Source organism: Sander vitreus, chromosome 12 (genome assembly GCF_031162955.1).
Source record: "Sander vitreus isolate 19-12246 chromosome 12, sanVit1, whole genome shotgun sequence".
Classification (NCBI taxonomy): Eukaryota; Metazoa; Chordata; class Actinopteri; order Perciformes; family Percidae; genus Sander; species Sander vitreus.
Window position 1 is genome coordinate 2,878,231 of NC_135866.1, and position 14,490 is coordinate 2,892,720.

Here is a 14,490-nt window from a genome sequence, read left to right on the forward strand (position 1 = left end):
GGAACTATGCAGTTTTTTTTTAGCTTAATTGACTTTAACTGAACAGCTTGGCAGTCATTGGAATGGTTATATGACTTTTTTCGGGTTGAATGGTTGTCGTCTCGCTCCCTCCTAGCGCCTGTGAGCAGAAAAACCACCCTTGCAACTTTGGGCCGGCGGGCCAGCGGCCTCAGCGTCAGGAAGTATGGCGTGATATCAGGTCTCGCCATGTAACGAATTGCTTCACGGCACTGCACACATACACCCATTCAGGAACCGGCTAACAAGGTAGAGATGGAGTTTTTCACACTATCGTCATGGCTGAGCCGGTTAAACAGAAGCAGAAAGCTAGGAAAGCATTGTCGGAGGAACAGAGAATGTGATGTACAGCCCCTTTAAGTAAAAATAGAAATACCATAAGTAAAAGTCCTGAATTCAAAATGTCACATAAGTAAAACTGTACAGTACCAGTCAAAAGTTTGGACACACTTCCCCATTCACTTGAATGAGAAAGTATCAAAGATACTCATCATTATGCAGAATGGCTCCTGTGTAAAGAAAGATTTAATGGCAACTTTTTTCGGAACTGTGTGTGTCTGTCTGTGTGTCTGTCTGTGTGTCTGTCTGTGTGTCTGTCTGTGTGTGTGTCTGTGTGTGTGTCTGTGTGTGTGTGTGTGTGTGTGTGTGTGTGTGTGTGTGTGTGTGTGTGTGTGTGAGAGCCTACGCGCATTCTGGTTTGGCTCCAACCAGCCAGAATAGATGAGAAAACACCAGACAGACAGCAGACTTCACTGATCTCTCTCTCTCTCTCTCTCTCTCTCTCTCTCTCTCTCGTCGCTCTCCCCCTCCCTCTCTCTGTGCTCTCCTGTCTTCATTCCGTCGGGCTTGAGGAGATCTCTCTTGGAGCTGGAGAGGAGAGCTCGGTCGCCTCTCTCCTCCAGCAGCCGCCGGGCTTCTCTGCAGCCTCTCGCCGCCTCCTCATCATGGATCTCGGGACTAAAAGACTGGCTGGGATTATCGCTCAGGTCGCCCTGTTTCTCTCCAGCTCGTACGGGACAACCGGAGAAGGTGAGCAGGCTGTGCGCTTTTTTACTTAACCCCGGAGGAGACGGAGCGAGTCCGGGCAGCGCAGACCCGGAGGGGCGCCTTTAAATGGGGCTTTATTCTTCTGTCAAACCGCTTGGGAAAAAAACACAAGGCTTCTGATTTCTGGATGCAGTAATATTGAGCTGTTTGTCTCGTGTAATTGTTTTGTTAGTTTGGATAAAGTACGGGGATGTGTTTTTGTTAAGGGTGCGGGATTGTGCGCGTACCGGTTACGCATCAGCGCTCGGTTGTAAAGGAGAAAGTTTAGACGGTTAGACGTGAATGCTGATGATTTCATTTGCTTTTATTTATGAGAAGTAAATCAGTTTTGACAGTGGACGGCAGTTATAGCTCCCTGGGCTCCTCAAAGGATTTTGGTATCCAGATGGCCCCCTTTCTCACTCTGTTGCAAATCAGCTGTTGATGTGTTTCCAGGGTTAAATGATCCCGTTCCTTGGTGGGGAGCTTTGCGTAATCGAGGGATGCTGTTGCTTTGGGCACAAAGCTCAAAGCCGCTTTCTATCTCACAGCCAGAAATAAACATTTAGGCTAATTGTCACCCAAACGTGTCAGAAGCCATGTTCATCCACCGCGTGCGTAAAACAACACCATCGCTTTGTTTTCCGGTTCATTTGGCGCTCAGTGCAGCATGATGAGCATCCTGGGACTGAGCCATGGTAGTGCTCACACACTCCAGAGAGCAGCCAGAGTGCGATAGGCGTGTGTGTGAGAGAGAGAGAGGCTGTAGCCTATGCAGGTTACTGTTAGAGAGGTTAGTGTGGGACCGAGAGGTTGCTGGTGTGACTATCTGACCTCTGTGATGTTTTTTCTCTTGCCTGTGTTAAGCTATTCCATACCTGTGTAATACCTTGTGAATATGCAATGAATGTGCAGGAATGTCTGTTCCCCTGCCCAAGGAGGAGAGAAGAGAGTTTTTTTAGTGTCTTTATTTTGTGGTATTTGTCTGAGTTGTGTTCATTGGGTTTATTAGTATGTGTACATTCACTGTAGGGAAATATGCAATATGCCAACACGATAACACTATTACTTGCTATACATATTAAAGTGTACTCAGTCTTCAGCTGCTTCAGTATTCTGCTCAAATACAACAAATCATTTCTAACATTCCTTCATTGAACAAATTGAACACTGATATAAGAGGCAACGCAAAAAAAAATGAATGACCGTTACATATAAAGTGCAGTTTTCTACTGTTTTCTTTCAACTAACGCAAAAAATCTCTGAGTGTCTTTTGCGATGTGTACATTGCGCCAGCTGATATCGCGACGACTTAAAAAAAAAAAATAAAAAACGATATATTGTGCAGCCCTAGTTCTCTGTTGTATGTTTAATGTTATCGGGCCTGCTCCGAAAAGCTTTTAGTAGCTTATTTGGGGTTCCCCATTTCCCACGTCCTACATATGAACATTGCACCTTCTGAAATTGTGTTTTAATGATACAAAGTTGACGTGTGAATAAACTAAACTAAGACTAAGACAAACCAAGAGAGAAGAAATCCAATCAAGCGATGGAGAGAATCCAGTTGAAGGGGGAATAGAGATGGAGATGAATCTGTGTATAATGAGACACGCTCGTATGCCATTGAAGCAGATGGCTGTACGAGTTCCCCTTCCCTTCATGCCTCTGTTCCCCTCTTTCACGAGTTATTGACATGGCACCCATCCATCTAGACCTCTCTGTGACAGACTGCCTCTTACACTCACACGTCATCGTGAAAGTGCCATGTGAAGCCCCGTGAGCAGCGATCATTGAGGTCTGCTGCAGCTTAATGGGAAGGCAGTCGGCTGTAAGACACAAGGCGGATTGCGTCGTCCGCGGTTGGACAGAGGAGGAAAGAGGTGATGTAAGGAGGACCATGCAATTTAGAACAGAGCTGTAGTTTTTCGTCCTTCCTTTCTCTGTTCTTCCTTCCTGAAAGAAACATCTACGGCTTCACGCCTCTTTTCTTTCCTCCTGCTGTTTCTCTCCTTCGGTTGCATCCCTTCTTCGCCGCTGTTTCTGACTCAGATGATGCTGCCGACTCCGTCTCTCCGTGCTTGCTGTCTCTTTCTGTCTCACCTCCACCTGCCTTTCTGCCCTCCTGCTGAATCGGAGAGCTGCTGCTGTGTTGCTGGTTTTTTCCTCCCTAATTCATCCTCTTTACCTCCCCCCCTCCTGTTTCTTGGCTACACATCCTCATTCCTCTGTCATGTACTCTCTCTCCTCCTGCTCTGTTTCTCTCTGCTTCAGGTGATTTGATGTTTCTGTCATCCCCTCCTGATGTGCAACTGTTACGAGTTGGACTTCACTCATAAGGGGATTTAAATACCCAAACCCATGCTAAAGTTTCCCCTTAAGGCCCTGACACACCAACCCGATTATCGGCCGTCGGACAGTCTGGCGAGGTTGGTGACTCGAGTCTGTTCGGTGTTTTCCGTGCCGTCGTCAGTCGGAGGAGCCGTTGGCCTTCATTTGGGCCGATTTGACTCGTTGAATCGGCCGGTGGGCAGTCGGACTCAATGACCAATTACCAGAAATGACGATAATAAATAACGCCTCTCAAAATCTTTTAAACTGACATTTCTTGATCTGAAACGAAGACAGATTCAGCAACTGTATGGCCTATTTCTTGCTTAAAATGTTTTCTGAAACACTTTTCGGTGAACTATTTTCGTAAAATATGAGATCGTATTCCAAACGAGCCGCCATTATGGTCGGGGAGAAGTCAGACCTACGTGACGTGTTCGTCGTTTTTTGGGCGACAATACAGATTAGCGCCGCCTGCTGTTATGGAGACGTATTACATCTCGCGCACGCGCAGAACGTACGCTCAAGTCGGCGTCGCTTCGGTGTGTTCCGAGGCACTTTTCTGACCAACTCGGGGAGACTGATCAGTCCGACTGCCTTTTCTGCCGACGGTCGGCAGTCGGGTTGGTGTGTCAGAGCCTTTGAAACAGTATTTAGACTACAATGGAACACTAAAACGCTCCACTGAGGCTCAGACTAACGACATTTATTCAGGGTTTGGCCGCTCTTTAAAGCAGGTTTACCCACCATATCTATTCAGTGTTTTATCTGCATGCTTTACAGTTTGTTCTCATGCTGTTGTAGTCATAGAGAAACTGCATTCATCATATCTGAGGTGGATAACACTGACTGATCAGTATTGGATATTTAATAAAAAGGCTGATTAGCTCAGTTTTCTGTCAGTCCAGCTTTAGTTGCAACTTTTTCTCTAATTTTTCATCTTTGGTTTCTGTTTTTCCATTGTAGTTCTCTCTGTCTCTGCCCCCCCCCCGCCCAAATAAAATTGTTCCTATTGAAAGGGGCTTTATTGGCGTGGAAGTTTCAATAACAATGTTGCCAAAGCTTTAATGTAGAATTGTCTATATGTTTATGTCGCCCGGCCTGACCCAGCAGCACACTCATCGTGCACAGACCATAAACCACAGCAGCATAATAAGTTAAGACTGCAGATGTGGAGGGATCCCAGCCGCAGGTTTCAGACCGAGCTTTCACATCTCTTTCCCCACCCCTGCAGACAGCTCGCTGTTCATTATGGAGGTGGTACTAAACGACAACAAAATAGCAATACATATTTTAACAGCCACAGATGGCGCTCCGATGACTTGTTAGCCGGAGGAGTGAAGCGCTGGGGTTTTGTGTGATGAGATTCAACGAAGTCAGTGTGTGAAACAAGCTGCCCTGCAGGACATTAAAGTCACTGTGCGTTTAATCGCCTTCTGATATTCACAGCATGATAGAGTCACTGTGTGTTTTGAAATAGCTTCTTGTGTGAAGGAGGTGGAATGAAGCCAGGCCAGCCCAGTGTTTGCACAGACCATATGTAACTAAAAGGAGTGATCTGCATGATAGACATCAGCCATTGTCTCTCCCAACCCGTTCTCACTCCCAACTCGTCAAATAATGACACTTAGCCAGTGGCTCTCAGAGTCGGATAGCGACGCAAAAATCACCCTTTAGTGTCTGTATGGAATACGTAATAATAATACGTAGTATTAAGAGTGACAGCGGTAGCGAGTAGGGGGTCAGCCCTAAGTTCCCCCAGCCCAATGGTCCAACAGCCCTATGTTCCCACATTTCTAAGACATTTTTTTTCATTGAAAATTAGGCCCTATGTTCCCACATTTCTAAGATTTGTCTTAAAATTAGGCCCCATGTTCCCTCAGCCCTATGTTCCCACAGCCCTATGTTCCCACAGCCCTATGTTCCCTCAGCCCTATGTTCCCACAGCCCTATGTTCCCTCAGCCCTTTGTTCCCACAGCCCTATGTTCCCACAGCCCTATGTTCCCTCAGCACTATGTTCCCACAGCCCTATGTTCCCACAACCCTATGTTCCCACATTTCTAAGATTTGTCTTAATTTAGGCCTCATGTTCCCACAGCCCTATGTTCCCACAGCCCTATGTTTCCACATTTCTAAGATTTGTCTTAAAATTAGGCCCTATGTTCCCACAGCCCTATGTTCCCACAGCCCTATGTTCCCACAGCCCTATGTTCCCACAGTCCTATGTTTCCACAGTCCTATGTTCCCACAACCCTATGTTCACACATTTCTAAGATTTTTCTTAAAATTAGGCCCTATGTTCCCACAAATTTTTTTAAGGTTAGGGGGATAAAATCCCCTTAGGATACAAATTTATGAAAAAGGAAATGTGGGAACATAGGACCTAATTTTGAAAAAAATCTTAGAAATGTGGGAACATAGGGCTGTGGGACCATAGGCACGCTCCCGCGAGTAGTATGAGGTTGGTTTGGGTGGTGGATGGGTCAAACAACACAGGACTCTTACCCAGGAGACCGGGGGTTCTTGTCTTGCATGTCACTGAAATTTTACAACCCCATCCACCATCTTTTCCTAAACCTAACTGTCCCGTTCTTGTGCCACATGTCAGTTAAACGTACTTTAACCTAGGAGACCGGTGTTTGTGTCCTGTTTGAAATCCAGTACTCTACACGGGAGGGGTAGAGTAGTACGCCCAGCGAGGAAAGGATGCATTTCATTGTTTTTTTTCCCCAAGAGAACCGAGAGGCAGTGATTGCTGGGTGTTTTTACAGGATTCCAGAAGCTACAGATGACAGATATTTTAAGTATTCTTAAGTTTGTTGATTGCTGCTAAGGTGTGAAGACCATTTTAAAGTGCATATAGGAAACAGTTACCAACCCTGACTTTAAGACTACGGTCCCCTTAAGTAGTACCGTTTCCTGGGTGAAGGTCTGGTATTTTCTTACTTCCTTAACTTCCTTTGGGACACGAACTTGGCTCGCCCACTTGAAAGCCCTGTGTTTTATTACCCATCCAAACTCCTCCCTACACGGCACTTTGCACTCCAATACATCAGCAGTCATTGTGCTGCATACAGTCCTTTTCTATGCTGTGGTATGTTGGCAGCACTAGGAAGAGGGATGCTGGACGACTGGACAGGCTGGTGAGAAAAGCTGGCTCTGTGGTGGGCATGGAGCTGGAGTCACTGACATCAGTTGCCGATAAGAGGACCCTGAGCAGACTGCTCTCTATAATGGACAATGACTGCCACCCCCTGCACACCACTTTCTCCAAGCAGAAGAGCATGTTCAGTAGTAGGCTCCTGTCTCTGTCTTGCAAAACAGGCAGGCTGCGTAGGTCCTTTGTCCATCGGGCCATTAAGCTCTTCAATGCTACACAGAAGGGGAGGAGTGTGATTGACTTAAGTGTTTAAGTCTGCTCTGCACACTGCCCTTTGTACCATGCCTTCATTTGGGTGCCTTTATACATACACATAAACTACCCTGGACTGGACTGATTGGCACTGTTGACTCCGTTACTGGCTACATTAGCCACCTGCCCATTTTGCTAGCTTGCCTGTATATTCAATACACCATGCTGTCTTTTTGTCTGTATGGACAGTTTTCAACTTTAACTTAAACTTTTCTTCAAGTTTTTTTACTAGTGTCTATGTATAGTTAAGTAATGATTATTCTATTGTTGGTATATTGTGTAGCCTGTTGTACTTGAATAGTACTCATACTTGTAGCCTGTTGTACTTGAATAGATATAGAATTTGCACTGGCAATGTACTTGCACTGACACTCTCTTGCACTATGTTACCATTGCACCTTTCCACACCGCTCCTTTAAACATGCTACAACCTAACTTTACTGTAAGGGCACACTATTGATATCTTCCTTTGTATTTTTGTAGTATGTGTGCGTGGATGTCATATTTATGTGTGCCTATGTGTATGTATGATGTGTATAAGCTATTGGACACCTTAATTTCCTTCGGGATTAATAAAGTATCTCTATCTATCTGTCATAAATACGTGGAATACGTTAATTCCAGTGCATTCCTTTTTGTAGCTATATGCACAAATGGTTCATGAGAACAGCCTGATTATTAAGATAGAGACATATTGATCAGTGCAGCTTTAAAGCAAACTTGGCAGTGGACCTTGCATTTTTAGTTCCATTTTTGTTTGTTTGTTGTTGTACTTTACAGATAAGTGGGGAAACTTGCCAAGAACGAGTGCAGAAAGTCAAATGAGAGTAGACAACTCCTTGGCGTTTTTAAGCATCAATACTAAAAATCTAAACTGTGTGTCAGAAAAAGGGCTTCTGTAACAATTTCGCACTCATGTTCAAAAATCATACAGTGAGAAATTCATTGTAAAGAGAGAGCGAAATCCATTGCAGCCTCGGGGGCATGTTGTGCTCTGAACAAAACATGCGGCTGTCATCATAGGTCTGGTGCACAAACAAGACAGTCAGCCTAAACGTGTTTGTATGCTCACACACTCGAGCTTTTACTGAAAATAAATTACCACTCAGAGTCTGACCGCTGTGAAAAGGAATACTGAAGTTTCTAAGATGTCGGCAATGGAAAATTGTCTTTCTGTTGGAGCAAAACTAAGAGTCTAAAGCCATGCTAGTGGTTCTGTACTTTCGGTCTTTACTGTTTCATTTGGTCATAATACCAAAGTACAGGACAAATTAAAATATTGTCCTGACAGTGGTGATGGATGAAAAATCAGGGGATCACTAGTCTGGATCAACCACAGTTCATATCCAGGACGTGTGTTGCCTAACTCTGTTCTCTTCGGGAAACAAAATCAAACTTCGAGCTAGCGAGCTACACGCTGAAAATATTTTGAAGAACATTTGGATGGTGCAACAAGGCAGGTCTGCTTGGTTCTTTCGGGGAATGATTGTAAAGATTTACAAAGAATATGTTTACGGCATCAATTCTCTAACTGGGATGTTTTGGGACCAGTTAACTTCATTTAATATTGAATATTGTGTTCAGTTTAGGTTTTTCTTCCACCTAAACAAGTTCCTTCCTGAGACTATTTTGCAGAGCCACCGTCGCTGCGTCCGGAGCTTAGCGCCGCCCAAGATGATTGTGATTGGTGAAATGCAAACAACCCAGAACGTTTCTTTCTCCTATCCCAGAATGTATGTGTGGTGGAGCCAGACCTTACTCCACAGCGCTTTGCAGATAAGTCTGGGATCACCACTGGGATTACAGTTCATCCTGAGGGAGACATGAATACGTAGTCAATTTCATGGAAATCCATTCAATAGTTGAATGTACGATTGTAAACCTCATGGTGGCGTTAGAGGAAAAGTCAGGAGCTCACCAAAGTCAGGAGTCATCTTGTTATCATGGCAAACCCATCTGGCAGACAAATTGGTGGACCTGCTGTCAAAAAGGCAGACATCGACATTAGTGCTGTGTGATAGAGCTGTAATCGGGCCTTAAAAGTTAGGCCCGACAAGGCCCGAGCCCGACAAGTACATTTTGATTGACAGCTTTTTAAAAGCCCGAACCCGTTTACAGCCCGACATTATTCAAATGTGCGCATGCGCACAGCTCTTTTGCCTTTTGTCAAGAATGAGTCATTTATACATTTTTTTTAACATAATTTATTCATAACTAACGTAGGCTATAGGCCACTTGGAAGTTTGAACAAAGAAATAAAATAAGTCCTCCAGAGGCCAGCCTCCGTTTCACCTCCTCAGCATCCATTTTCGCGTTAATCGAAACGCATCACCTGACCTCTCATTTACAACGCAACCTGGAGCGCGAGCCCGAGCCCGGCCCGAGCCCGTGTGAAATGATAGAAATCCGTCGGGTCCCGTTGGGTTCGGGCAAAGATCTTCAGCTCTAGTGTACTGCAAAATTTGGTATCAATCCAATACCAAGTAAATACAGGGCCAGTATCGCCGATACGATACATTTTAATAATTAAGGTGGATTCATCATCAAATTGCTCAATCTGAATGAATTTTCATGACCTTTAAGTGTTTTTGTGATTTTTTTTCCCTTGGATTATTAATAAGTTAAAATCCAGGAAAACATTTGCTTGTATACATTTGTTGTGTTACCACTGTACCTTACAGCCTTTTTACAAATTATACAGCTTGGTGGTGTTTCATTTTTGGCCTGAAAATATAGCCACACAGCGCTCCTCTTCCTCTCTGCCGTTCTTCTGCTCAGTCTCTGTCCTGCTTGTGTGTGCGTGCTGCTGGCCGCCGCCGGGCCTGGCTGCTTGCTTGCTTGTTTGCCTGGCGCCGCTGACTAAAACTTAAGTATCGATCTCGTTACGCTGAAATTGATCAATATCAACACCAACGTTGGTATCGATATCGACAATTGGATCGATCCGCCCACCATTAATCGACATCAATACAGCCAGCATGGCTAGAAAATGTGAATGTGTGCCACTGATGAAAAAAAGCTTAAAAACAGCACTTTTTTTGCTGACCTTCCAGGAATAATAAAAAAAAGCCTGCTGCATTATTGGTACAGAGAAGAAAGACCAGAGTCTTCATTGGTATCCTGTTGTATCTCTAATTGTGCCCTCAGAAAGTTTCGATCTCTCGCAAGTTATTTTGTTCTGCTTTATTTTGCTGTTTCTCCAAGCATAATCTGAGTAGGTACAACAGTGCCTAGAACGCACTCCTTCTTTAATTAGGGGATCATTTAATTAGCTTCGCTGTGTTGTTACGCTGTGGTTCTCTCGCTGCCTTCAGAAATCCTCCTGGTTCTTACTCTCGTTCGGCTTTTGGTATATGTAACTTTTACTCAAAGTATAAATTCAGAGCAATCAAGACTTCAATTAAAGTTGGTTATGTAATTCTACACTCGTGTTGTTAATTATTAACTCTACCATGTAACTATACATGAGGGCACGTATATGAAAAACCAAATTCTGGTCAGGCCAATCACATCGTGTGTAGAGTCGGTGGGCGGGCTTAACATAATGACGGCAGAGTTGCGACGGTTCCGCGTGAGTTCCCTGCTTCTTGAAAACAAAGAAGGTGGCTGCTGCTGCTGGCGAACAGTGGTCTTTGGAATCGGCTTTAGCCGCGACTCTGGAAGACTTGGAGTTAAGCAATGAAGTCATTCTTAAAAAAAGGAAGATGTGTTCGGAGTTTTGCCGACCGGATACGGCAAAAGTTGAATCTATCAACTAGCGTTGCTCTGGTTGGCTATGACTGCAGCGGGAATTTGAAAGACAACCGTTTATCCCGCCCCTCGGATTGAGCCCTGCCAATGGTGAGTTCCCAGACCAGACATCTTGATGTGGGTCTGGCTTGTCTAATACCCCTAATAAAACACCCCATTACCATTATAAAAGCATACTTTTGGCAAACAGGGACAGTTAGACAGGACACACAGGCGCACGAATGGCATGTCCTACAAATGAGGAGAAAAATATTTTTGTGGGCAGAAAGATGCATGTTGCCTTTTTAAGAAGGTGCTCCAAACATTTTAGTATTGCACTTATAAGCACAATATTGCACAATAAAGCTAAGGGAGGCTCAAGAGACAGATTTAAAAAAAAGAATCAAAAATCAAAGCAGCAGAGGCAAAGACCCAAACTTTCAGTCCCTAATATGTGTCTTGCTTCAAAGCCACTGGATCCTACATTTCCCATAATGCCACTCAAACTGGGTTTAGTTTGGCCTTTCCTGCCCTTTAAACCTTTCAAGCTCCACACCTAAAGTTTGTTAGGTTCAAAAATAATTTTGAAGTCTCAAGCCAAAAACTGTAAGGGCCATATTTTTTTAACGATCTAAGCGCACGGCGTGAAGCGCCTGGCGCAGTTGTGTTTAGGGCGTGTCCAAATCCACTTTTGCTAGTTTGACGGCAGAAAAAAGGGTCCGTGCGCCAGGCGCATGGTTCAAAAGGGTTGTACTTAGTGTCTTCATTAATTCATAGGTGTTATTTGGGCGTAACATGCAATAAACCAATCAGAGATCATCTCCCATTCCCTTTAAAAGCCAGGCGCGTTTGGACCTTGGCGCATTGCTATATGATGGAGGATTTGCACCGTTAATATTTTTATTTGTAATCTTTTGCATGTTTGTGTGCTGCTGTGCGTCCCTGTGTGTGTAACAAGCATAGTGTGCACGCGCTGTGCATAAGCCTAGGCGCATTTTACTAATTCGCTGTTAAAATAACAATGAAATGCTGCGTTATTGACTTCAGACCAGGTTTTTCTTGGTCAATGACGCGATCACTTCCCGCTCCCTCAAGATAGCAATACGCCCAGAATGCACCTGAACACACCTCCCTGTAAGACCAGCACGCCCATGGGCGCACAGATGGGCGCAGGTGCATTTGCTGTTTAAACGACGTGGGCGCTGGACTGCGTCGGTCTTAATCTAGCGAAGACACTTGCGTCGGGCTTTGCGCTGCGCTGCGCCGGGTGCAAGATAGGACCTAAGTGTGTAAATATCAAGCAGTAGAAGGCAGTCATTTCCGCCGTGTTGAACCTGCTACAAGCCAAACTGGTCTCTGTGTGTGCTATACTCTTCCCACTGTTGGTTTAATTAATTGGATTGGCCCTGGGTGTTTTAAGCAAGCATGAGGTTAACGTTGATGCCAGCACATTAATGTGAAGATGTAGCTGCCTGGAGTACAGAGACACATCTGACCTGCTGTTAGACAGTCATGTTGCTCTGTCAAGGAGATGACTATTCCTCTCTCCACAGTACTTCCTCGGGTGGGAGCTGCAAATTCAAGCACTCCCAGTCTAGAATGCTCACTGAAGTGCAGTAGTGGTCAAAAAGCAGAAGATTTAATGCACATGACGGCTCCCCAGTGTTTATGTACTGCAAGATTGAAACAGTAAAGAAGATGAGCCTGGCTCTTTGGAAAGGGAAAAACATTAAGGGAATAAAATAAAGAAGTACTGAAACTTTACCAATAACAGATTCAATGGATGGATGTTATGATAAAAAATATGGATTACAGTAATAAAAAGATGTGCAATTCAACAGAATTATAACTAATAATAATAAAGAAAATGATGTGCCATTTAGAAATAAAGGTGGCCGACACAAATACACGTGTCTATATTATTACTTAAGGAATTAAGGATGGATCAATAGTATAATGGTGAGGGATGGATGACAAATAAACAGACATCAAGACTGATACATGCTGTAATATTTCCAAAGCAAATTACTATTGAGGGATCCGACCAAAAGAGAGGGATGGACAGATGGAGGGAATGAGTGATGGACAGAAAACATGATATAGTCCATCATATTACATTAGTATTGACAGACAACAGCTGGATTAATGAAAGAGAGGCATTTGAAAGCCATGGCCAAAAGAAAAACAGAACCGACGGCTCTCTGAAAACCAATATGTTGTCCTTCAGCTGTTTATTCCTCAGAGAGCCCACCCACTGTTCATCATACCCTTAATAATTGTCCTTGACTTCTCTCCACACGTCATTTGTTTCAGTGCTCTGCCAGTACCCGGGGCAAGGTCTGACTCACACTGTTTATCACAGTGAAATGAAGGAGCTGAAATACATCCTGAGAGGTTAACTTCTTTGTGTTTGTGTTCCTTCACAATAATTCAGCAGCTCTGCGCAAACAATTGGGCAGTTTACATTCATGAGGGAAGCAATCGGACTGATTTATTCCGAAAGCTTGCATCATCAGTTTTGCAGTAATATTAATTTAAGATGTGCATTTTTACAAGCCACAAAAGAAGGATCCTTCAGAAGGCATATAATCCACAACAATGTTTTTCAGTTGGTACTTCAAATGACTCCTCATCTGCCTAAAGTTGACTCCATCTTCAGCTCATGTTCTGGGAAAATGGACCTTTTTCACAGCAGACATTTTTGACTGTCATAGTAGGAAAAGCACAGCTGAAATTGATAACCTTAACAATGGCTCAGTTCCATCAAGTGTCCCAGTGAGCTATTTCAGTGAGTCAGCATGCCCAATACCAGGGCCTCTCCTAAGTGGAATGCAGCCATCATTAATGGGTTTGAATACACCTGTGCTTTTCCTACTATGACATGTCAACATGTCTGCCGTGAAAAAGGTCTATTACGATTAGTCTATATCGACGACGTTTTACTTCTGGGATTGTTCCGGTGCCGCCGCTGGATGTCCCTCATTTTACGCCGGATGTCCATTTCCTTCCTCTTTCTTTGTGTTGGAGTTCTAACCTCTGGTGGATTTCTGAGGACTCTGGTTAACTGCTCCTCAGATCTCTGCAGGGTAAATCCAGACAGCTAGCTAGACTTACCTTAGCTTAGCCCCGCCCAAGACGATTGTGATTGGTTTAAAGAAATCCCAATAAACCAGAGCAACGTTTTTCTCCCATCAAGGAATGCTGTGTGGACTAGCCAGACCCTCCTCTCCAGCACTGTGGAGGAAGGTCTGGCAATGCAAGGCTACATTACGATCAATACATGGACCAGCTGTGAAGCACTCAACATTTATTCATATAATGCTATCTTCTCTAGCAGGCTCTGCAGCGGCAGAAACAAAATGGTTTTTTTGTTGTCTAGAAAGTCATTAATCATGTTACTCACCATCCCCACATGAAATATAGACATACTGTAGATGGCTGCACTCACTTTCCCAGCCGTCATCTTCAGGTGTGCTCTCTGTCCTTCCTTCTCTTCCTATCTCAGTCTCCTCAGTCTTCCTGGAGGTGTTTATCTGATCTAGAACCACTGGAGTGTGGGTGTAATCATAGCCTAATGGCAGATTCTATCAAGAACATTAATGACTTTTAATCCTGGGCTAATGAAGCTCAGCGTAAGTTAAATCAGGAAGACTAGCTTTATGCTTCATTCATTCACAATTCTCTCGCTCTCTCACACACTATTGTTCCTTCTTACTGTAATCAGCTGATTATGGGCATTCAATCTTTTCGTTAAACCGAACAGATTCTGGCACAATCTCCTTCAGCCAATCATGTCGTTAAATCTGTTGTCTTTGCTCCTGTCACGCCCCCCCCGTTCACCTCCAGTTCATCATATCCAGTGCCCGGGTTCAACTCATATGAAGTCCACCCTCATCACATCACCACCAGTGTCGAGACTCCATTGGGGGGGGGCGGGGTCATATTCTACTTACGGCTTCATCATCCCTATAACATA

General features: G+C 44.2%; 1 protein-coding gene across 1 annotated transcript in view; it reads left to right on the plus strand.

Moving 5' to 3' along the window:
- The first annotated feature begins 962 nt into the window (after positions 1–962).
- LOC144526258 (contactin-associated protein-like 4) overlaps positions 963–14,490 on the plus strand; it is a 151,518-nt gene continuing 137,990 nt past the window's right edge. The window contains exon 1 of the mRNA XM_078263597.1: positions 963–1,047. Within this exon, the coding sequence (XP_078119723.1) occupies positions 963–1,047 (85 nt within the window). The remainder of the gene's footprint in view (positions 1,048–14,490) is intronic.